The following is a 23,879-nucleotide window of genomic DNA, read 5'->3' on the forward strand; positions in this document are numbered from 1 at the left end:
CTACATTTGCTATTATCTCTGGACGTAATGCAGCTATTGACTTGATTCTGGTATCTAAATGTATGTTTTTGGGGGCAAGGAATCCAATGGTACCAATTTCAACTTAATATTATCTATCACAGTCTGTTATATAATTTTATTTGGAAATTATCTAGGCAAATATTGGATTCAACACAATACTTTGAAAAGAATGTCTTAGTTCTGTAAATGTCTTAGGTATAATACTGACATGCTACATGGTCTAGTATTTGAGGCTAGGTGTACTGGTATCTGAGGCTAGGTATATACCGGTACTGAAGATACGTGTACATAAACAGTGTCATGTTAACAAGTTCAGCATTGGCACAAGTACATGTATGTTGTTGACTCATCGTCATGTGCAGTCCCCTTCACACACACAGAGGGCTGTGCACTGAAGAGCAGCCTTTTTGCACTTGCAGCGCCTCACACACCCTTTCTTGCACTTGCAAGAAACCAGCTCAATGCAGCTGTGAGCTGCCTCAGTTAGCCTGGTCCAGTAAGGTGTGTACTGTCCTTCTCCAGTCCTTGACCAACCCCAGTTGGTTGGTGGAGGGAGCTCTGGTGCTGGCAGCAGTATCTGACCCCACACATGTCCACCTTGATACACTGCCCTCTTGACATGTTCCTCCAGAGCTGCCTTCGTTGGAGGGATGAGCTGCACATTGTTCTTCCTTGCGAAGAGTTTCCTCCTGGCCTTGTCAATGTCTGTGCATTTGCTGGTTCGATCATACAACAGGATCACGAACCTCTCGATGATGCGCATTGCATCGTCTGGTATGTCACGAGGTGCAGAGGACAGCAGCAGCAGCGCCTCAGTGAGTTCTGGCAGTACCGTCCAGACTGCCCACGCAGTGTTCTTGCCATGTCTATGAAAACTAGACACAGTGTCGCATCCAGTTAGAGCGTGGAACATTGGCAGTGCACGAGCCTTCTCTCGTCCCAATCCAGCTGCTATTTCGTGTGCTGCTAGGTATCGGAAATCTGGCCTGTTCCGAATGCCAGCCACAGTTTGTCTTCTGGTTGCAACTCCTGTGCCAGGGACACTTCCAGCACCACAACATCGGTGTCTACAGTCCGGATGAGTATTGCATGGTGTCCATGCTGGACTGCGTGAGATGCATGCAGCAACATCCGACTGTCATCCTCTTCATGGTTACATGGGGCGAGTGAGGTCAGATCTGGCAGTAGTGGCTTGCTGAGCACTGCCTCTCCATCAGTAATGACGAGTTGCTTGTCCTCCTGGTCAAACCATTCCATGAGAGCTGCTGAGAGGAACCTGAACAGCTCGGTCTTGTTGCTGTCCACTCGTAGGAAGTTCTGCCAGTTTCCTGGTATGGCTGCGGCAGCCACCACACGTCTCCGCACACCTTGTCCCCGCTTTGCACGTGTACTACCTTTCAGTGAATCAGCAAGGTAAGTATCCCAGACCAGATCCAGGCGTGACACTGTTTGCAGCTTCGTGGACATATATAGGATGAAGATCTGTTGTGCATACTCTTCAAAGGTCTTTGATGCAGCCGGCTTCAGCATCTGGACGATGGCTGCTCCATCAAGCACAATACAGGTCGTGACAGGAGTCTCTGTCTTTGCGTCGGAGACTTCTTCCAAGCATGTGAGGAGATCACTCTTGGTACCAGTGCAGAGGCTTCCACCATCAGACAATGCAGGAGGACATGCCTGATTCTCGTGACAAAAGAACTCCTCAAGGTTTCCATCCCTCGTCTGGCAGCCAATGTACAGGCGTGCGAAGAGTTCACGGTCATTCTTGATGGAGGCGAGCTGTTGCTGACCTTTGCTCTGGCTTCTTGGAGTGGAAGTGCTGAACACCTTCAGCTTGTTACGAGGAATGGGTGCGTCCACTGCCTTTGTTCTGTCCAACAGACACTCTCTGGTGAAAGCCTCGAACTGCTCTTGGCCAATCCTCTTGGCATTCATCACGGTCTCCACAGCAGCAGGATCTGCGATCTCCTTTGTGTCCAGTTTGACTACATCCTGACTCTCCTCCTCGAATGGGTTGCCCATCTCCTCTATGACACCGACGAGAGAGCGAACATCTTTCACAAATGAGGCCTGTACATTTGGCGTCTGATCATGATGACGTGTGTCTGCTGTTTGCCGTCTCCAGTGTTGGTTCCCATCCTGGAATTCTTCGATCACCCTGGCAACTTCTGGTCCCGCAACCATCCATTATTTTTTTTCTCCACCAGTTTATGCTGTCATGTCGCTCAAGAAATTGCATCTTGATCAGATGAAGTTTTGTACTTAACGAATTATCGAATCATGACGTCATAATGGAGGCCTTGGGCCGAGAGAGTTAAAAATTGGGCACAGTCTATTTCAGGGCAAACAAATATGTGTGTAAAGTTTGGCGATTCTACGTGCAACGGTAGTGCGTGCAAAAGTGCGTGCAACGTGCAATTCTACTGCAACACAGAGGAGCATATGAAAAACACAAATGAATGGGTCACTTTGTTTCCTAATGGGATATGAATTTATATTTTAGACTGCCAGTATATATGAGCTTGTCTGAGTTGTTACTAGTGATTTAGTATAGTTTATTTATTTATTTATATTTACAGAACTAAGACATTCTTTTCAAAGTATTGTGTTGAATCCAATATTTGCCTAGATAATTTCCAAATAAAATTATATAACAGACTGTGATAGATAATATTAAGTTGAAATTGGTACCATTGGATTCCTTGCCCCCAAAAACATACATTTAGATACCAGAATCAAGTCAATAGCTGCATTACGTCCAGAGATAATAGCAAATGTAGATTTCAAGTGGCGGCCATTTTGAAATCCAATATGGCGGACATAAATAGAGAATTTCAAGTGGCCCAATATCTGAAAATGTTCGCAACATATTAATGTACATTTGTGCCAAATTTGGTGCTTGTATCACAAAATGCACAATTCTTTTGAATATTTGGGCTAAGCTGCCCCACTAAAGATAGTGTTCTGGGCCCTGTGCTATTTCTGGTCTTCATCAATGATCTCTCTGACTTTCTGGAAAATCCTCTCTATCGCTTTGCTGATGACTCCACTATCTGCCGCTCCATTCCTCATCCCTCAGATCGGCAGTCTGCAGCCTCCTCACTCTCTGCCGACCTGGACAAAATCACAGACTGGTCAAACAAGTGGAACATGTCTTTCAATCCTGAGAAATCTCACACTCTTACGATGTCTCTCCGAAAAGACCGACTGGAAAACCCTCCCATATACTTTCTGAACAATCCTCTCCAAGAAGTTCTGTCGCTCAAGCTTTTGGGTCTCACTATCTGCCATGATCTTTCTTGGGAAAACCACATTTCCAAGCTGGCCTCCAAAGCCAGTCGCAGACTGGGCATCCTCCATCGTGCGAAGTCCTTCCTTGGCACACCTGAGCTCTTCTCCACATACAAGGCTTTCATCCGCAGCTCAATGGAATACTGTTCCCCCCTCTGGGCTAGTGCTCCTGCCTCACATCTGGCTCGGCTTCACGCTGTTTAGGCCAAAGCTTTCAGAATCATTGGAATCTCCTGCGATGAAGTTAACTCCGAGGGCCTTTCACTCACTCACCGCAGGCAGGTTGGTGGTCTTTCTGTCTTCTACCGACTCCTCTCCAGCCTTGCTCCCCCAGCTCTCTCTGTGCTCTGTCCCCCCAATATTCCTTCAGGTCGCACAAGATCTGCCTGCAACCCTCTTATGGTTAAACTGCCAAAATCCAGGCTCTCTGCTCACCTTCACTCTTTCATTCCCCTTTCTCCCGCCTCTGGAACAAACTCCCCCACTCCCTTCAATCCCACTCCTCCCTCCAGGTCTTTAAAACAGCTGTTCACCACCATCTCTTATCTTCCCCCATCCAAAACCTTGATCTTTTCTACCACCGCTAATTCACCCGAGTCCTTGCAGTGTTCATATGTTTTATACCTCTCCCACCTCCCCCCAAGGCCTCCCGATGTCCCTGCCCTCAAATGTTGTGTTTGTGTCCTTCCCCCTCTCTCCCCATCTTGTCTGCCGCTCCCCTTGTTTTTTGTTTTGTGTGTCGGTTTGAATTTTTGTGTGATTAATGTTAAGCTCTTTCACGAGCCTCGATCTTGTATACAACAACAAAAAAAAAAGGACAGTGAAGCGCGGTGTTACGCGCGCTGCTTGTAAGCAAGGAGGAAGCGGACAACGCGGTAAGTTGTAAGAGTCTTTATTCAAGAGCTCCACTGTAACACTGGAGCGTTCTGGGCTGCGCACCCGGTGTATATCCCGCGGCCACACCTACCCCTCGGGCGTGGCTGCCGCCCACTTGGTGCGCGGAATGATGCCCTTGCGCCAGTGAGCTTTCGTGTCCGCCACACGCGCCCCCCCAGAATTCCCGCGCACCTGGAGGGCCAGTTTGCGGGGCAAACGGATGACCCGGCCGAAGCGCCCTCTGGCGACTGGCGGCGTCCGGGGTGCAGGGATGCCAGCTGGGATGCCTCCGGCTGCACCCGGGATGGGTGCAGGCTCGGGGGGCGGCGTGCCGGCGGTGCCGGGCGGTGCCGGGGGTCCGCCCGCCGGGGGGCGGCCCCGACGCGGGGGCCGAGCCACCGGCGGTGGGTGGTCCACTTCGAGGTGGGCCGGCTTGAGGCGGTCTATGGAGACACGGTCAGAAGTGCCGCCGATGTCCAAGGTGAAATGTTTCACCCCGGTCGACAGCACGCGGAAAGGCCCGTCGTACGGGGGCCGCAGTGATGTCCGGTGGGCATCGTGCCGGACGAAGACGTACTCCGCGGTGTGAAGCTCCGGGGCGACGTGCGTAGGTGGGTGCCCGTGGTGCGCCGTGGGCACTGGGGCGAACCTCTGGGCGGTCTCCTGCAGCGCGGAGCGCTCCTGCGCCGCGGACCATGGTGCCGTGGAGTCGGGGAGGAACTCGCCCGGCACCCGCAGCGGTTGCCCGAAGACCAACACCGCCGCGATGCGCGCAGGTCGTCCTTGGGCGCCGTCCGGAGGCCCAGCAGCACCCAGGGGAGCCTGTCGACCCAGCCGCCGTCGCGGAGGGTCGCCCGGAGCGCGGCCTTCAACGAGCGGTGGAACCGCTCGCGCAGGCCGTTAGCCTGGGGGTGGTAGGCCGTGGTGCGGTGCAGCTGGACCCCAAGCCCCCGCGCGACCGCCCCCCAGAGCTCCGCTCCGAGATGTCCGAGGGGGCGCCGAACCGGGCGACCCAGGTGGCGATGAACGCCTGCGCGACGCCCGCCGCCGTCATTGACGCCAAAGGCACGGCCTCCGGCCACTGGGTGGTGCGGTCCATCATGGTCAGGACATGGGTGAAACCCCGCGAGGGGGGGAAGAGGTCCCACCAGGTCCACGTGAACGTGGTCAAACTGATGTTCCGGCACCGCAAACGGGGCCAATGGGGCCTGGGTGTGTCGGTGCTCCTTCGCGCGCTGGCACGCGAGGCACGTCCTGGCCCAGCCGAGGACGGCCTTCCGGAGGCCATGCCAGACAAACTTGTCGGCGATCAACCTCTCGGAGGCCCTCGTGCCCGGGTGGGACAGGCCGTGGATGGCGTCGAAAATCTGGCGCTGCCAGCCCGCGGGCACGATGGGGCGAGGCCGCCCGAGGGAGACGTCGCACCAGAGGGCCGTGCCCGCGCCGTTGAACGGCACCTCGGTGACGCAGAGGCCCGTAACGGCGGTCTGCAAGGCCTGGACATCAGGGTCGGTGGCCTGGTCCGCCGCCATCCGGGCATAGTCGATGCCGAGGTGGACCGCGTGGGCAACGGACCGGGAAAGGCAATCCGCCACCGGGTTCTCCTTCCCCGCGACATGCCGGATGTCCGTCGTGTATTCGGACACGGCCGAGAGGTGACGCTGCTGCCGGGCCGACCACGGCTCGGCGACCTTGCCCATCGCGAACACCAGTGGCTTGTGGTCGACGAAGGCCGTGAACGCACGGCCCTCGAGCAGATGGCGGAAGTGCCTGACCGCCAGGTGGAGCCCGAGCAACTCGCGGTCGAAGGTACTGTACCGGCATTCGGGCGGGCGAAGCTGCCGGCTGAAGATCGCCAGCGGTTGCCAAGCTCCACGCACCCATTGCTCGTGCACCGCGCCCACCACGTAGTCCGAGGCGTCGGTGGTGAGGGCGATCGGTGCATCGGGCGCCGGGTGCGTGAGCATGATGGCGTTAGCCAAGGTGAGCTATGCACCCACGAACGCCGCGTCCATCTGCTCGGTCCAGGTGACGTCACCTTTGCCCGGCTTCCCTCGGAGGGCCTCATGCAGGGGGCGCAGGAGCTGGGCGATGCGGGGCAGGAACCGATGGTAAAAGTTTACAATGCCCAGGAACTCCTGGAGCCCCCCGATCGTTGCGGGGGCGCGGAAACCCCTTCACCGCCTCCACCTTGGCCGGTAGGGGGACGGCCCCGTGCCTGGTGATGCGGTGCCCCAAAAAGTCGATTTCAGTGACACCGAACCGGCACTTGGCGGGGTTCACGATCAGGCCGTGCTGGCCCAGGCGTTCGAAGAGCATGCGGAGATGGTGGAGGTGCTCTTCGCGGGACGCGCTTGCGACGAGGATGTCATCCAGATAGACGTAGACGAAATCCAAGTCGCGCAAGACGCTGTCCATGAGGCGCTGGAACACCTGAGCCGCATTCTTCAAACCGAAGGGCATCCGAAGAAATTCGAAAAGACCGAACGGCGTGATGACAGCCGTCTTCGGGATGTCCTCCGGCCTGAAGGGGACCTGGTGGTAACCGCGTATGAGGTCCACCTTCGAGAAGAAGGACATATTCGCCAAGCGGGCGGAAAAGTCCTGAATATTGGGGACGGGGTAGCGGTCGGGGGTGGTGGCGTCGTTGAGACGGCGGTAGTCCCCGCACGGTCGCCATCCCCCGCCGGGCTTGGGCACGATGTGGAGCGGCGACGTCAAAGCACTCTCGGAGCGCCGCACGATGCCGAGCCGCTCCAGCGTAGCAAACTCGGCTTTAGCAACCGCGAGCTTCGTCGGCTCGAGGCGGCGTGCCAGGACATAGACTGGTGGCCCGGCGGTGGGGATGTGATGTTCCACCCCGTGATTGACGGTCCCCGCCGAGAAGGTGGGCCTCGTGAGGGCCGGGAAACGGGCGAGGAGGCGGGTGAATTCGTCCGCTGCCAGAAGCGTGCAGATGAACCTGGCCGGAACCAAACCGCTCAGCAAGCCGCTCGGCGAGCCGCTCGATGAGCCGCTCCGTGATCTGCTCAACGAGGCGGGCAGCGCGCAAGCGAGCGAGCTGAACGTCTCAGCCTGGACAAGCCTTCTGTGCTTTACGTCGACCAACAGGCCATTGGCACAGAGGAAGTCCGCGCCGAGCAGTGCCATAGGCACATCGGCAGTCACGAACGACCATCGGAAAACCTGCCCTCCGAACCGCAGAGAAAGGCAGCGTTTTCCGTATGTGTGAATGGGCGTACCGTTGGCAGCAAGCAGAGCGGGACCCCGGCCCGCGGTCTGCTTGTCGGACGTACCGGCGGGAACGACACTCACCTGCGCTCCCGTGTCGCACAGGTAACGGTGCCCGGATAAGGTGTCCGTTATGTACAGGAGGCTGTTTAATCGGCCGGCGCTCAGTGCCACTACCGAGGGCCGGCCCGGGCGTTTCCCGAACTGCCGAATGAGCACGGCGGGCGACATTGCCGAACCTCGTGGCCGAACCTAGCGTGGAAATGACACCAGGTTTGTGGCGAAGCCGGAGGCCACGGTTTCCGCGGTGGTGGTGGGCGGGGCGTGGCGGCCGTCACGAGGCGCCCCTCGGAGTAGGGGTGGGCACCCGCAGGAGGTTCAGCGGCTACGCGGTGCGTCGCGTAGTAGGGGTGGGCACCCGCAGCAGTTTCGGGCTCGGGAGCCGCTACGGCTGCACCGAAACTCGCCTGCGTGTCCAAAGCCACGTAGAACTTGTCGGCCTCGGCCGCGAGCACACGGGGTTCCATTGTCGCGGAACCGGCCAACGCGAGGCGTACTCGTGCCGGCAGCTGGCGTCGAAATAACGCCCGGAATAGAGCGTTCGGGGTTTCGTCGCCCATGAGCGACAGCATATGGTCCATTCGGACCGACGGTCGCGTGTCACCGAGCTCGGGGAGGTCCAAGAGGCAATCGGCCTGTGCATCCACCGTGAGGCCGAACGTGGCGAGGAGGAGACGCTTGATCGCCTCGTACCTGTCGTCGGCCGGTGGGTTCCTCAGGACCGACACGACACGGGCGGCCGCGCCGGCCCCGAGGGAGGCGACCACGTGGCAGTAGCGTGTCTCATCCGCCGTGATGCCTCGAAGCCTGAACTGGGCTTTGGCCTGCAGGAACCAGATCTCCGCCTGAGCTTCTCAGAACTCGGGGAGCTTTATCGCTACCGCGTTGGTTGCCATGGCTGTGGCGGGTTCGGGTGGTCAGTGACGGCTGACCAGAATGTCGGAGGTCACCAATGAAGCGCGGTGTTACGCACGCTGCTTGTAAGCAAGGAGGAAGCGGACAACGCGGTAAGTTGTAAGAGTCTTTATTCAAGAGATCCAGTGTAACACTGGAGCGTTCCGGGCTGCACGCCCGGTGTATATCCCGCGGCCACGCCTACCCCTCGGGCGTGGCCGCCACCCACTTGGTGCGCGGAATGATGCCCTCGCGCCAGTGAGCTTTCGTGTCCGCCACAACAGTATTGATTTTGGCCTGCGCAGTACACGAGGTCTGTGGTTGAACGGTTGCTTGTGTTGAGGTGGAGCGACACCACCTGGCAAAGTGGTTAAATTTCCACAATTTCAGCGCCGTTGGCCTTTGGCAGGACAATTAGCAGCCCTGGACACGTGCCTGGTGGACCCACAGTTTTGGCAATGCAGTGCAGAACGTGTGGGATGCCACTGCGTATGTTGCACCGTGAGCTCCGTGGCATCTGGTGTGAGAGTTTGCCGAATTCCCTGAACTGCGCAATCTGAAGCTGTAGCAGGTGAGAGTGTTCCGGTTTTTGTGCACCGTGGTAAGCTGCTTCCACTTGACTGGCTATCTTTATGGCTTGAGTCAAGGTTAGGACATCAGATTCGAGTAAAAGTCTCACCTTCACTTATACACTCGATGTTTCCTCAATCAGTTGATCTCGAATTATCTCGTCGTGACGTGCACCAAATTTACAAGGAAGTGCTCATTCTCTCAATGTAGAAATGTATTCGAGAATTGACTCACCGGGTCTCTGGCCTTGTGGTCCAAGCATGGCCGGCGGCAGACGAGACAACCCGCCCAGACACCAGAGGGCGCAAGAGCAAGAAATGTGCAGCAAGCATGGCAGTGGCTGCAGCATAGGTGGGTGCAGGACCCAGCGTCAAGAAAATGCGTTGACCCTCCATGCCCAGGCAGTGTATAAGCAAAGGACGTCTCCGTGAATCTTCCACGTCTTGCAGATTCATTGCAAGCAGGTATGTATGAAAGGACGACAACCACCTCGGCCATGGAATGGGCGGTTCGCCCGGTAAAGCCAAAAATGGCACCGGTGAGGTAATCGAAAATTTCCCCATCCTTGTTGCCAATGTTGTGTCGTTCAATAAATGCTAAACAATGGCACTGACTGTTATGTACAAGACCGTTTATTCAAGGTTTATGTACAATCTCTCTCAGAATTCCCTTCCGTTTGCAATCTTACATCATCATCCTTTCCCAGCAATCACGAAACATCCGGAAATTCACCAACACGCTGATCGGTGGAGAGCATACCTGCACCAGGTGAACAGTTTCTGTTTTGTTAGAACGGACACCAATAGCGCAGATCCCACTTGAACCAAAATCGAATCGCTTGCTCTTGTCACTTCTCCAACTCATCAACCAAGTTTTGTTATAATCCTTCCACAAGTTTTTGAGATATAGTGCTTCATATCAGTTTTTCTCCGATCTCTCAATGATGAAGAATCTATTTTAAAATTATGAGATCCCGATCCAAGTGCTGCGGTGTGTTCATCACTTCATCAGCTTTTCCTATTAGTTGGACGAGACGAGATGTTGAGAGGGTCCCACTTTGATGAGGTTCGGGTTTCATGTCAATTTCCGAGGTCGATGAGGGAGAGCCGCGGAGTAATCCATGGGGTAGATGAGGGAGAGCCCCGGAGTAATCCATGGGGTAGATGACGGAGAGCCCCGGAGTAATCCATGGGGTAGATGAGGGAGAGCCCCGGAGTAATCCATGGGGTAGATGAGGGAGAGCCCCGGAGTAATCCATGGGGTAGATGAGGGAGAGCCCCGGAGTAATCCATGGGGTAGATGAGGGAGAGCCCCGGAGTAATCCATGGGGTAGATGAGGGAGAGCCCCGGAGTAATCCATGGGGTAGATGAGGGAGAACCCCGGAGTAATCCATGGGGTAGATGAGGGAGAGCCCCGGAGTAATCCATGCAGTGGATGAGGAAGAGCTCCGGAGTAATCCATGGGGTAGATGAGGGAGAGCCCCAGAGTAATTCATGGGGTAGATGAGGGAGAGCTCCTGGGTAAACCAAGAGGTAGATGAGGTTGAGCCCTGGAGTAATCCATGGCGTAGATGAGGGAGAGCCCCGGAGTAATCCATGGGGTAGATGAGGTTGAGCCCCGGAGTAATCCATGGGGTAGATGAGGTTGAGCCCCGGAGTAATCCATGCGGTGGATGAGGTTGAGCCCCGGAGTAATCCATGGGGTAGATGAGGTTGAGCCCCAGAGTAATCCATGGGGTAGATGAGGTTGAGCCCCGGAGTAATCCATGCGGTGGATGAGGTTGAGCCCTGGAGTAATCCATGCGGTAGATGAGGTTGAGCCCCGGAGTAATCCATGGGATAGATGAGGGAGAGCCCCGGAGTCATCCATGGGGTAGGTGAGAGAGAGCCCCGGAGTAATCCATGGGGTAGATGAGGGAGAGCCCCGGAGTAATCCATGGGGTAGATGAGGGAGAGCCCCGGAGTAATCCATGGGGTAGATGAGGTTGAGCCCCGGAGTAATCCACGGAGTAGATGAGGTTGAGCCCTGGAGTAATCCATGCGGTGGATGAGGTTGAGCCCCGGAGTAATCCATGGGGTGGATCCGTCTATGGAAATTGATGAAATTAAGTGACACTTCGCGGACAGTGCAGTTGTCCATGTTCGGGGTCTCACCACGTTCAGGGATGGGGTTGAGGTTTACACCACCTCGGTGCTTCTGTCCTGTACCTCCTCTTCCATCCCGTCGAAAATCTTCATGGGATATTCGACCTTCACAGAGCGTGTTTACATTCCGTCTCCCTTAAGATGCTACAAGGACCAAAAGATCGGTCATACTGCCCCTGCTCCTATGGGTAAACTACACTGTGGTAAATGTAATGGTGGATCACAGCGCAACCTTTAGGGGATGTGCGGTATATCAAAGAGCCACACAAATTCAACAGATTAAGATCCAAGATAAATTGTCCTCCACCGAGTGAGTCTCGAAAGTTGCCAAGACTAAAACGGCAACAAATGGGGGAATTCGCCAACTCATTCCTGTGGGTTGAGTGAAAGCTCCAACATTCTGGAATGGAATGTGGTCGCAATCCCCAGCTCCAGTATGACCGAGTTAATTTCTACAATTATAGTTATTTTCTTCAACCATGCCAACCACTGAGTGCTCATGCTCTTCAGTCGGTTTTACGCAGGTGTGAAGGGCCAACCCTCTGGTGCGGTGATTTTAACACTCACAAAACCCTTTGGGGTTCCAAACGTATGGACAGCAATGGGGTTTGTGTTGAGAATATAATTGATGAGCATCACTTGGTGCTTTTAAATGATGGTGGTGGGACTTTTGTCAATCCATCCTCTGGGCAATCCTCTCCTCTCGATCTCACTTTTGTCTCTCCTTGTCCAGCAGCTCGGTATTAATGGTGGGTCCTCACGGACGACTTGGGTGGTGACCACCTGCTCACCCAACTCAAATAGGAAAGGGTGCCACAAGGTTCACCATTTGGTTGAATCCTCTGGCTCATTTCCTCGGCTCTCCCGAAGGGACGAGACAATCTTACATAATGTTATGTCGGTGGGGTCACGCATTATCTAGAGCCAGATAGATCTGTGGAGGTAGGTATCTGACTGTCGTGATAGGGAATCTACCTGTAATAAGTTCTGTGTGTTTAGGCGGTTTGTCGGTTAAGAAGTATACCTGTGGACATACCAGGATGTTCGAGTGTTAGATAGAGTAGGGATTAAAGATAGCCCCTGTGTGTCAAACCTGGCAGGCAAACCTTTGTCCCTTATGGCAATACACACCAACATAGACATTTAGACAGGCTCTTAGCGCAACATTAAATAATTCCCTTCCCTGACAAGGACTTCGGAAGAGAACAGTCAAAAGGAAACCAGGCCAGGACACCGCCGATGATGGCTGCCGCCAGTTACCCCCACACTTGCCAATGGCCTGTGATGATGATGATGATGGTGTGAGTTGGCGTGCTCACGAAGCATTGTGCGATGGCTGTATCGGCCAAGGCAGGACCCACAGCGTCGACCACAAACATTGCAGGTATAGACTTGTCCTTGCGGAGATTGACATTGTCAGATTTTCATGTCTTGCCTCCGCTGTCTATCAAATCTCCCGCATTCAAAGTGGCCCAGGCCTTTGCAGCAAATCTTGGATTCTCAATCGATTCCATATGTGCTGCCTTCATAAATCATAAGATTCTTGGCATCACCTGGCAAAACAGAATACCTAACTTCTCAATCCTAGACTGCTGTCTGATCCAAAGAATCGAGTATTTCCTGATGCAAGCCCAGGTTCGCTGGTCAGGACACCTCACACGCATGGACTGTGACAGAATCCCAAGAGCGCTTTTCTCCGGTCAACTTAAATTTCGTAAAAGGTCATGTGGTGGACAAAGGAGGCGCGATAGGGATGTCCTTACGTTTACACTCAAGTCTTGTGCCATTCCAGTCGTCACCTGGGAACATCAGGGCACAAACAGGTCAGCTTGGCGCAACATTTTCTGCAAAGGCCTGGGCCACTTTGAATGTGGGAGACTTGATAGAGAGAGACAGCGGAGGCAAGAAATGAAAACCTGACAGTCAATCTCCGCAAGGACAAGTCTATACCTGCAATGTTTGTGGTCGACGCTGTGGGTCCTGCCTTGGCCGATACAGCCATCGCACAATGCTGAGTGAGCATGCCAACTCACACCATCATCATCATCATCATCATCATCACAGGCCATTGGCAAGAGTTGAGGCAAGGAATGCCGCCATCATGACAAGAAGCGCACCTTTGAACGAGGTGAGAGTTTCGTTGTTGAAAATTATGTTGTTTTTTGGGGGCGTTTTTGGATACAAGATCGACGCTCATGGAAGAGCTACGATTAATCACAAAAAGACAAACTGACACATAAAACATATGATAAAGAGTGCGGGTGACAAAATGGGGAGAGAGAAGGAAGCACACAAGTACAACATTTGAGAGCAGGGACATCGGGGAGGGAGTGGGCTTGGGGGGTGGAGGCATGGGAGGGGGGGTTGGGAGAGGCATAAAACACATGGTCACTGCTCGGACTTCCAGGAAAGAAGTCGGTATTTCAAAAAAGTGGATCTGGGGTGAATTAACGGGGGTAGAAAAGATCAAGGTTTTGGATGGGGGAAGACAAGAGATGGCGGTGCACAGCTGTTTTAAAGACCTGGAGGGAGAAGTGGGATTGAAGAGAGTGAAGGAGTTTGATTCAGAGGTGGGAGAAAAGAGGAATGAAAGAATGAGGTGTGCAGAGAGTCTTGATTTTGGCTATTTCACCAGAAGAGGGTTGCTAGCAGATCTTGTGCGACCTGTAGGAACATTTGGGGGACAGAGCACAGATAGAGGTGGAGGAGCTACGCCGGATCGGAGTCGGTAGAAGACAGAGAGACCACCTACCTGCCTACGGTGCATGACTGAAAGGCCCTCACAATCAGCTTCATCGCAGGAGATTCCAATGATTCTGAAAGCTTTGGTTTCAACAGCGTGAAGCCGAGCTCGGTGTGAGGCAGGAGCACCAACCCAGACGGGAGAGCAGTATTCCATTGAGCTGTAGATGAAAGCCTTGCAGGTGGTGAGGAGCTCAGGTGTGCCAAGGAAGGACTTCGCACGACGGAGGATGCCCAGTCGGCGACTGGCTTTGGAGGCCAGCTTGGAAATGTGATTTTCCCAGGAAAGATCATGGCAGATAGTGAGACCCAAAAGCTTGAGTGACAGAACTTCTTGGAGAGGATTGTTGAGAAAGTAGATGGGAGGGTTGTCCAGTCAGTCTTTTTGGAGAGACAGAGTAAGAGTGTGAGATTTGTGAGGATTGAAAGACATGTTCCACATGTTTGACCAGTCTGTGATTTTGTCCAGGTCTGCAGAGAGCGAGAGGGATGCAGACTGCCGATCTAAGGGATGAGGTATGGAGCGGCAGAGAGTGGAGGCATCAGCAAAGCGATAGAGAGGATTTTCCAGAGTCGGAGAGTTCATTGATGAAGACCAGAAAAAGCACAGGGCCCAGAACACTACCTTGGGGAACTCCAGCCAGAACAGGAAGGGGAGATGAGAGAAATCCATTCAGGGCCACATGTTGACTATGACCAGAGAGGAAGTCCGCAAGCCATGCGTGGAGATTTCCATGGATACCATAGGAGGAGCGTTTGGTGAGCAGAGCTGGGTGCCAGACCGTATCGAAGGCACGTGATATGTCAAGGCAGACAGCACTGATTTCCTGTTTGGCATTGAGGACCTCCATCTGTTGTTGAGACAGCAGAAGCAGCATGTCCAGAGTGGAGTGACCTGGTCTGAAACCAAATTGATGATCAGAGATAAAGCCATTGGAGAAGAGGAAGGATTTGATATCCGAAGCAATGATGGATTCCATGACTTTGCTGATAATTGGGAGCAGGCTGATTGGTCTGTCATTGCAAGGATCTGTTTTTGCACATTTTTTGTGTAAAGCGGTAATGTTGGCTGATTTCCAAGGTGAGGGCAGATGACATTGAGCAAAAGAGAGGGTGAAGAAAACAGAGACAGAGGGGTAGAGCAGGATTTTGGGACCCGTGGGCTGATGCCGTCTGGTCTAGTTGCAGAATCAGAGTCGAGGTTTGACATAAACTTCTCCACCTTGTCAGGAGAGAAGGACACAGAGTCCAGGAGCAGCTGGGTTTGACTGGGTAAGGTGGGCACAGAGAGATATGGGTTTGGGACACAAGATTTTGAGGCAAACACAGAGTTGAGGCATTCTGCTTTGTCACGTGCGGAGTCAGCTTTGTAGACATTTGAGTTAAGGGAGGGGATGGAGTTGCAACAAACAATAGAAACAGATTTGACCAGACACTACCAGGATTTGGAGGAAGGAGACAGGTTTGAGAGTTCAGTATTGAGTGTGGAGAGATAGTGCTTCCTGGCACTCCTGAGGGTAGACACACACATGTTCTGAGTTTGGTGGAAGGAACTGAGATTGCCTTCAGTTGGATTAGTTTCCAAGAGGCAAAGGCAAGTTGTTTCAGGGCAACTGCCTCACCACAAGATTCAGTGTACAATGGATGGGAGGAAGGGTATGACAACTGAAGACGAGATGGGATAAATCTGTGCATGAGAGAGAGCAGTTTACTTTGGAAGAATTCCCAGGAAGAGTTGATATTAGAGGCAGTAGAGATGGGAAAACATTCCAGATGATTGATGGCTGCTTGAAGACCGTGCCAGTCAGCCTGAGAGAAATGCCAGACTCATCGGTGCTGAGGAGGCTCTCTGAGAATGGCAGAGATATCCACTTCAACAATCACCCGATCAGAAGAACCGATTGGAGCAGAAGAAGACCAGCAGTCATTTGCAGGGAAGTTTGTCATAACCAAGTCTAGAAGAGAAGTTGCTCCGTTGACTGAGATCCGGGTCGGGAAATTGACAGATTGTGTCAGTCCCAATGAGTCGCAGAAGTCCTTCGCTGAGACGCCATGGCTGGTGAGAGAGGAACCCACACCAAGCAAGCAGGCATGATGACAGTTGAAATCACCACATATGAGGAAGAGAGAGTTGGGATGCATAGATTGATTTTGGTCCATGTTATCAGATAGCGAAATGTAGATGGAGTCATCACTGTTTGGTGGATGGCACCACACACATATGAACAAAAGTGGGAGTGGAGATGAAGCCGTAGCCAGAGGTACTCCTGGGGGTGGGGTGGGGAGAGGGCAGTGCAGGGAGAGTGAGGAAGAGAGCTTTTGATAAAGACAGCAACTCCACCACCCGGACAAAGCTCAGGTCTATTATCCCGGAGGAGAGAGTAACCAGGGAGAGATATTAAGGATTCCGAGACATCTTGGAGGAAAGTTTCTGTTAAGCAAATTACGTCTGGTTTGTCAGAAGCAACGTGGAAGGAGAGATCAATCAGGTTTGAGTGAAGGCCCCGGATGTTTGAGGTCTATTCTGTTAAGGAAGAGGGAGGGGGAGCATCGCGTACAGGACAGGGGAGGGGAGGGGTAGGGTAAGATGAGGAGTGAGAGGGGGGCGGTAGGGAGAGCTGTTGATCGTGTGTCAGAGATTGCAGAAGAGCTCAGAGAAAGGGAAGGATGAGGAGGACAAAAGGTTTGATGGTGATGGAATGAGGCACAGTGAGGGGTTGTTTTAGGGGGGGGGGGGGGGGGGAAGAGCAAAGTAGAAGGCTGGAAGAGGTGGAGGTATGAGATAGAATGGAGATGAAGGGAGGCAGAGGCAGCTTTGAGGGGAGCGGGGGGGGGGGGGGAATTGGAGAAAGATGATCAGGGGGTGAGATTTGAAGGGGAGGGGTTGGTTGGGGGGGAGCTTTGAAGAGGAGCAGCTGAGAGAATACTTTTGAAAGAGAGGGGGAGGGGGGAGATTTGAAGGGCAGGGGCAAGGGGGAGATTTGGAGGGGAGGGGCGAGAATTGAAAGGCTGGAGTGAGGAGGAAGTTTCGGCGGAGAGGTGTGAGGGGGGAGTTTAGAAAGTGGATAATTCATGAAAAACGAACATTTTTACAAACTGGGTTTATTGTGATTTTCAAGTCAGAGATCCGTTTGAAAATGACAGCGAAGGGTGGAATGAATGTGAGTTTAGAGAATGTAGGGAGGAACTGTAATTGAGGAAATTAAAAAAAGCCTTTTAAATCGGAAGAAAAACAGCGTGTTGTAAACCACTGAATAAAACACTGCAGGGGAAAGTTTAAACATATTTAAATCATATTTAAACAAAACCGTGAAAAACAATCTGGGAAAAGTCCCGAAATGTGGATGTGGAGAAAAGCAAAGAAGGAGAAATTTACCAATCATAATGTCCGGGTGCTGTCGGCGGTGGAGGGGGTGGGGTGGGGGGGGGGGCAGCCCCATCGGGAAGGTTTGGGCTTTGTCAGCATGCTGTGGACAATTGTTGGTGTTGTTGCTGTAATTATAAAAACACAGGCAAAGGTCACATGGGGCAATCACATACTGGGGAGATTAATCTTAGACCCCACATGGTTGACAAAACACCACCCCACGTTTGGTGACACGTAAACAACCTGAAGCTCTCAGTTTTCTGGTGACACGTAAACAACGTTAAGCTCTCAGTTTTTTGGTGACACGTAAACAACCTTAAGCTCTCAGTTTTTTCAACGTAATTACGGTACATCAAAATTGGCTTCCCACTCGCACGTGGTGCATGCTAATTTATACAATCCCATCTCCACTACAGTAATTCGCCCTCTACCCCCACAAACGTAACAATACTATCCAGCTTCAGAGAGAGCATGTCGATTTCTGACTACATAAATATCCTACTTTGCAGTCTTCTCCGCATTGCACAGATTCTCACTGGTTACCCCTAGCGCTAAGAGGAACTCCTCCTGGTCCAAACAGTGGTTTATGGGCTTTAGTCAGGCTGTACTTGTTGGCTCCCTTGTTCTTGTTACACCCTGCAATGCCTTTGTACACATTCTCTGGGATGACGGTTACTTCTGCTCCTGTGTTGATGTCAAACTTCACTTTGACATTTCTTCAATCGAATTTCAACCGACTACGTGTCCTCTTCTGCTTCTACTGTTCCTAGAAAAAGACTACTGTCCTTCACAAGAGCATGCACTGCTTTAGCCGATTTGCAAAATTTGCTGGAGTGTCCCCTTTTCCCACACATGTGGCATGTTGCTCCTTCAGCTGGGCACCACCATCTTGTATGCGTTGACAATTTACTGCATGTCGGGCAGATTCTCTGATCTGGATTACTCTGCTGTGTTGCTGGCTTTTCCTGTGCACCTGGTTTCACCTTGTACGACTGCTTGTGCGAGTTGGCCATGACAGCATCTATAGCATTCTTCACTTCACTCCTAATATCTGTCTGCTGTCGTTTCATCTCCTCCGATTGCCTCGCCATGTTTGTGGCTTTAGCAAAGGTTAGATCCTTGTCCAACTGCATTCTTTCCGACAGCGTACTCTCTCAGACCAACTAACAATCTGTCCCTGATGAGCTCACCATTAAGTGGCCCATAATTGCAGTTTTCGGCTGGCGCATGTAAGGATGTAACAAACGAGGCTTCTGGTTCAGTGACCTGATGCAGTCTCTGATTAAATCTGGCCCTCTCGTAGATTACCCTTTTCTTTAGCAAGAAAAACCTGTAAAAGCTCTTTCACAACGCTGTACGGTAGCCCTTCATTCTCATCCAAGCTCTGTGCTCTCAGTACATCATCTGCTCCGTCCCCCACACAGGACACACACCAATGTGTTCACCTGGATTTCCTCCGACAAAGTATGCAAATTGTTGGCCAGTCGGAATCTCTCGAACCTTCGGATCCATTTATCCCATTTTTGTGGTTTTGAGACGTCAAATAGCGCCGGAGATTGGATGGAGAAAGTGGTGCTTGATGATGCTTCCCGCTGTTCAACTTGTTTTCCCATGCTGACTTGGTTTCGTCAAAACTCCGGTTTCAACATTTCTGACACCATGTCGAGTTGGGCGCTTTCCAGGATTCCACAACAGCGGAGGCTCAAGTGTTTATGACAGCATATATGCCATTGGTGTGTGTGTGTGTCACCATGTTTCTCAGAGATTTCTGAACAGGTCTTTGTCAAACTTTCAGAGGTTCATCACCGGCCATAAAAAAACCTCCGTTTAAACAACAACTACCACCAACAAAGGCCAAGCAAACAGGTTCCCAAACTAAACCCCACCTCCAAAAGTTCGTAACCGGCAGGCCACTCCACTCCATTTTGTGTGCTTCCCACGTGGTGGCTTCAAGGTTCAGGACGACCAAGCTCCGAAAGGTTATTTGGGCCCAAAACTGAGTACCAGCCAGCTAAAGGAACATTTTGAATTTATTTTTCCCCTGTGTGTTGTATTTGTGACCGAATGGAGACGTCTCACAGGAGAAAATATTATTTTCCCTCAACATTAATTTTCTTCTATGATTAAATTTCATGAAATTCATTGTGGCATTTTTTATTTGTTGTGTTCGTTTATTTGTTGTGGGAATAAAACTGTTGTCGGGAATAAACCCGTGTGCTTCCGTTCAGGTGAGCGCCTTCCGTCCCGTGCGTGCCATAAAAATAACCATCATCTTCGGCGACTCGCCTCGGAATTAAGGACTGTTCGGCTGTTCATCCAAGGCTGGTGTTCATCGGCCGCGGACAGGACAATGTTCATTGGCTACTCCCTCTCCCCTCACCTCGCCCTCCCTTCCTCACACCTCCCTCTCTTCCCCCACCCCAGAGTACTCCTACTGGTTGCAGTATAAAGCAAAACAGTCACAACTCGGGTATCAGATAACAAGGCCGTGCTGAGTGCTCACAACACGTCCTTCACCACCAGCTTAACACGCTCGACTCCGCCCCGTGTCACGTCACATCCCAATGATGTGTATGCATGCATCAAGTATCCTTGCATTGCACATTGTATATTTCCATAATACACTGCATATTACCATTATAACACAAGTTTAATTGAATCCAATAATCCAGTGAATCCATGTGATTCCCTGTGAAATGATCAAAGTAAAATCATATCCGACATTATGTGACGTCACACTCAATTTTAGATGGAAATGATGATTATGAAATGATATTTCCCCTTTTATAATTAATTGATATTCCCCATTTAAAAAAATAATTTATTGATATAAAATAAATGCCACTCCCCACCATGCCCATATGTCCTGACATTTGTGTTGTGTTAAAAAGGATTCCGAGAACGGGCTGTCGGCCATTTTGACTCGCGCGCTTTGCGCATAGCGCAAGGTTTTTCGCTTCGCTTCAACCTTTTTCACCGCATCCAGACGTTTATCTGGTGTGTGTGTGTGTGTGTGTGTAACGTGGATTTTGAAGGTAAATCTGCGGTTTGCCGGTTTGGAGCCGTGAAACGTCCATACCCGAGGGTGTGATTTCCCAGTCACCTGGAGGGCGTCTTTGGATTTCCCCGTCGCCTTGAGGGCACCTTTGCGCAGCTTTGGCCGCATGACTGACCGTCATCTGAACGGGATTCTGGTCTCGATTGGACATCATTCTGACAATCGCTGGAATGGATCGACGTTGGCTTGATGCCGGAATAGAGACATTGGGGAATGTTCTTCTTTTCGCTCACTTGGAGCACAGTGAGTTATATTGTACGAACCTGATGGTACCATCATAGGAAATATATATTGGTTGTGCAATTGATTACTATTATTATTGTTGTTGTTATTCTTGTGTGACCTTAATACAATATTTGTTTGTTGGTAACAATTGGTGTGGTTTCACCATTGATTTTTGACACAGAATAACACATCTTTCTGCCGTGACTCCTCTCGGGCTCGGAGGTACACCGTGACCAGGGGGTTTGGGGAGGAGCACGTAACAGTTGCCCAAACTGTTCAGAAGACAATCGACTGATTTTTTAAATGAAACGTGGGAGATCTCACTTTGAGGTTACAAAAAGAAATCGTCAAAGCAAAGAAACATATATACAAAATCCTGACACAAAAATCTCCAAGCAGGAATATCTGTACGCAACATCCAATGCAGGCAAGCAAGAATGAGAATCTCAACAACTTTACTTTTACACGGCTATTTTATAGTTGAAGATCAAAGCGTGAGAGGTCAGGAGAGGGTCAGAGTGGAGGAGGAAAAATAGATTTGGGAGCTGAAGGATCAAAGAAAGCTTCACAGTCATTCGTGGTCTCGCCATCCGTTGGATTCATTCATGGCACTGCAGCTCCCTCCAGGTCATCTCCGGTTTTTTTCGGCCAGGAGTGTCAGATGATTTAAAGGTGAAACAAAGACTCCAGCTAGTCTTGCAATTCAGTGTACACAGGGCTTACTGCCCTTTTAAGATAACATGCTTTGCGTGACGAAGGCAATCTGGTTTGTCCCAATCTTCCGCCTGGAGAAAATAGGGTTACAAGAGTTCAGATTCAGAGGGTGACAAGTTAGACTTACTAACAATTATTAAATGTTTGTTCTATAGTTTAAATCTTTAATATATGAGTTAACGTTTTAAATCCTTTTCAAAGGTAACATGAAATCCGATGAATATTTAATTAAAAGAACTTCAAACTGGTCAATGCGCCGATAAGCCAATCTTAGACGAGCAGGCAGGCTGGTTGCCTTCGGGGTTTGCACACGAGCCAGACCTGCGAGAGTTCGTCAGTTGCACAGAGATTTCAAACTTGTCCAAAAGCTCTCAGATAAATAGTTAGACTGTTGAATTTTATAGAACGAGCAACGGTACCCGCACTACGGGCGAGGCTTCAATTGGGAGGCCCAAATGAAAAGGTAAAATATCAGAAATTGAAGGCTTTTTTATTTTAAACGATTCATATAAACATCCGTTAAATCATATCGCACGCAAATCATCAAAATCTAAACAGTATCTTACTATAATTATTCACCAAATGTCCCACATTCCACACATCCACACAATCACGTGTATGGATGTTACGTGTGTGTGCCGTGCACGTGCCTTGTGCGTGGATGCTGTGAACAGGTTGGAGGCCAGAAGCAAACAGGCAATGCAGATACGGCGAATGCTAAAGCATGAAACCAATAAATTCCACATTCCTGTGGCACCTTCAGCACGTCAGACATGGACAGCAAGTTCGGGAAGGACTTCCATGAAAAACGTACCCGTTCGCCAACAAACGGGAACGTTCATGTATAGAAACATCGATCGTGGGACCGTCGTGAATCTGCATATGGCGATCCGCGAAGTTCACGTTCAGAAAGTAGAAACCATCACGGCATGTCGTTATTCACTTGAACTCGATATCTCTTTTTTAATTCCAAACAACATATCTCCAATCACAAAATAAACTTTTAACAACATTGTTAATGTTTCCTTCATTGTAAAAACTACCAAATGAACAGTTAAAAGGATTTTTTGATTTTGATTTGAGAAAAGGAATTAAAATCAATTTCGTGTGATATGTTTTTTCCAATAGTTGATCTATTCCCAATATATCTTAAAAAGTTGCCTTTGAAGGGGAAACACCTTTAGTTGTTATTTATGACTCCCCCAGCCTTCCTTCCCAGCATGTTGGCTTTTATTAAACTGGCTGCAAATGACTTTTAAACTCGGTTTCATCGACAACTGAGCTGGACACAAGTTTTAATCAATATATAAGACAAGCAGAAGTACCGGCATTGCCAGGCGAGGGAAGGGAGTGGGAAGGGAAGGGTAGGGGAGGGGGAAGGGGAGTAGAGGGGGGAGGGGGAGGGGGAAGGGAGGGGAGGGGATGGGAAGGGGGGAAGGGAAGGGGAGGGGGAAGGGGAGGGGGAAGGGGAGGGGGAAGGGGAGGAGGGAAGGGGAGGATGGAGGAGGGAGGTGGAAGGGGGAGGGGAGGGAAGGGGAGGGAGAGGGGGGAGGGGGGAGAGGGGGGAGGGGGAGGGAGAGGGGGGAGGGGGAGGGAGAGAGGGGAGGGGGGAGGGAGAGAGGGGAGGGGGAAGGGGAGGAGGGGGGAAGGGGAGGAGGGGGGAAGGGGAGGGCCAGTCAACAATGACGTTGCAGCACAGGCTGAGATTCAGTGCACAATGTTCCTTGCTGAAATGCGCTAAGTTAAATATGAATAAAAAATATGGATCTCGTCATCAGAGGTCATTTTTAGGTAGGCCACGTCCTTCCCAGGCCCAATGGCCATGTCTATGCCAAGTAAGTGAGCGAGTCTGACACACTGGATTGCTCCAATCGATTACGGAAGGGTTGTGGAAAGACATTTCACAGCTGTTTCAAAGACGTTTCATTCATATCGCAAAAAATCGACAAAAATCGACACAAAAACACGATCGCACAAAAGGTGAAAAAACGCAATGGCTTTTCGCTCTGAATTACGTGCAAACGCGTGACGGAAATCACCATCGCCCAGCATCGAGTGCCAACCAAGATGGTGCCCGGTAGCTACATCTCCACCTGTGTGATGTGAACGGCAATTGTCATTCTATATATTTTCAGTTCAGTGGTCTGGCGGCGAGGATGGAACATCACGTGATCGCTCTGAGCGAATCAGCGAGCTGCTCTGGCACAGGCTGAGATTCCGTGTATAATGGTCCTCGCTGAAATGCGCTGAGGTAAATATGAATTAAAAATATGGATCTCGTCAAATATTTTTAGGAAGGCCATGTCCTTCCCAGGATCAATGGCCATGTCTATGCCAAATATCAAGTACGTGAGCCTCTCTGTTTAGGAGTCTATAGGTAACACAAACAAACTGTGTTTCATATATATATATATAGATTAAATTTACCACAATGGTGTCGTAGTAATGTCCGGATCCAGCTGGAGATAGCTTTATTTAATTGAGGCGCTGATCGCCTGGCTGGTGGTGTAAGTGTTATAAGAACGAAGGGAAAATACAGAGGCGACTGCACACAGGGAATTTACCCGAATTCATTCATTCCATTTTACCCATTCATTCATTCTGCACACAGGGAATTTACCCGAATACCCTAACTAATTAGCATAGTTCCACCCCTCGCGTGGAGACATAACGCTTCCACGGACA

At 51.1% G+C, this 23,879-nt stretch overlaps 2 protein-coding genes across 14 annotated transcripts in view; both read right to left on the minus strand.

Moving 5' to 3' along the window:
* The window catches only part of LOC137416929 (uncharacterized), a 146,376-nt gene extending 129,143 nt beyond the window's left edge, over positions 1–17,233 (minus strand). The window contains exon 1 of the mRNA XM_078780664.1: positions 17,207–17,233. The gene's annotated coding sequence lies outside the window, so the exon portion shown is untranslated. The remainder of the gene's footprint in view (positions 1–17,206) is intronic.
* Positions 17,234–20,918: 3,685 nt separating this feature from the next.
* LOC144892670 (uncharacterized) overlaps positions 20,919–23,879 on the minus strand; it is a 55,534-nt gene continuing 52,573 nt past the window's right edge. For all 13 annotated transcript variants that reach the window (XR_013623885.1, XM_078780673.1, XM_078780666.1 and 10 more), the window contains one exon: positions 20,919–21,265. Coding sequence is in view for 12 of the 13 variants with exons in the window: in XM_078780673.1 (XP_078636799.1) it covers positions 21,171–21,265 (95 nt within the window). In the remaining variant the exon portion in view is untranslated. The remainder of the gene's footprint in view (positions 21,266–23,879) is intronic.

This window comes from Myxine glutinosa, chromosome 6, assembly GCF_964187855.1.
Source record: "Myxine glutinosa chromosome 6, kmMyxGlut1.1, whole genome shotgun sequence".
Lineage (NCBI taxonomy): Eukaryota > Metazoa > Chordata > Myxini > Myxiniformes > Myxinidae > Myxine > Myxine glutinosa.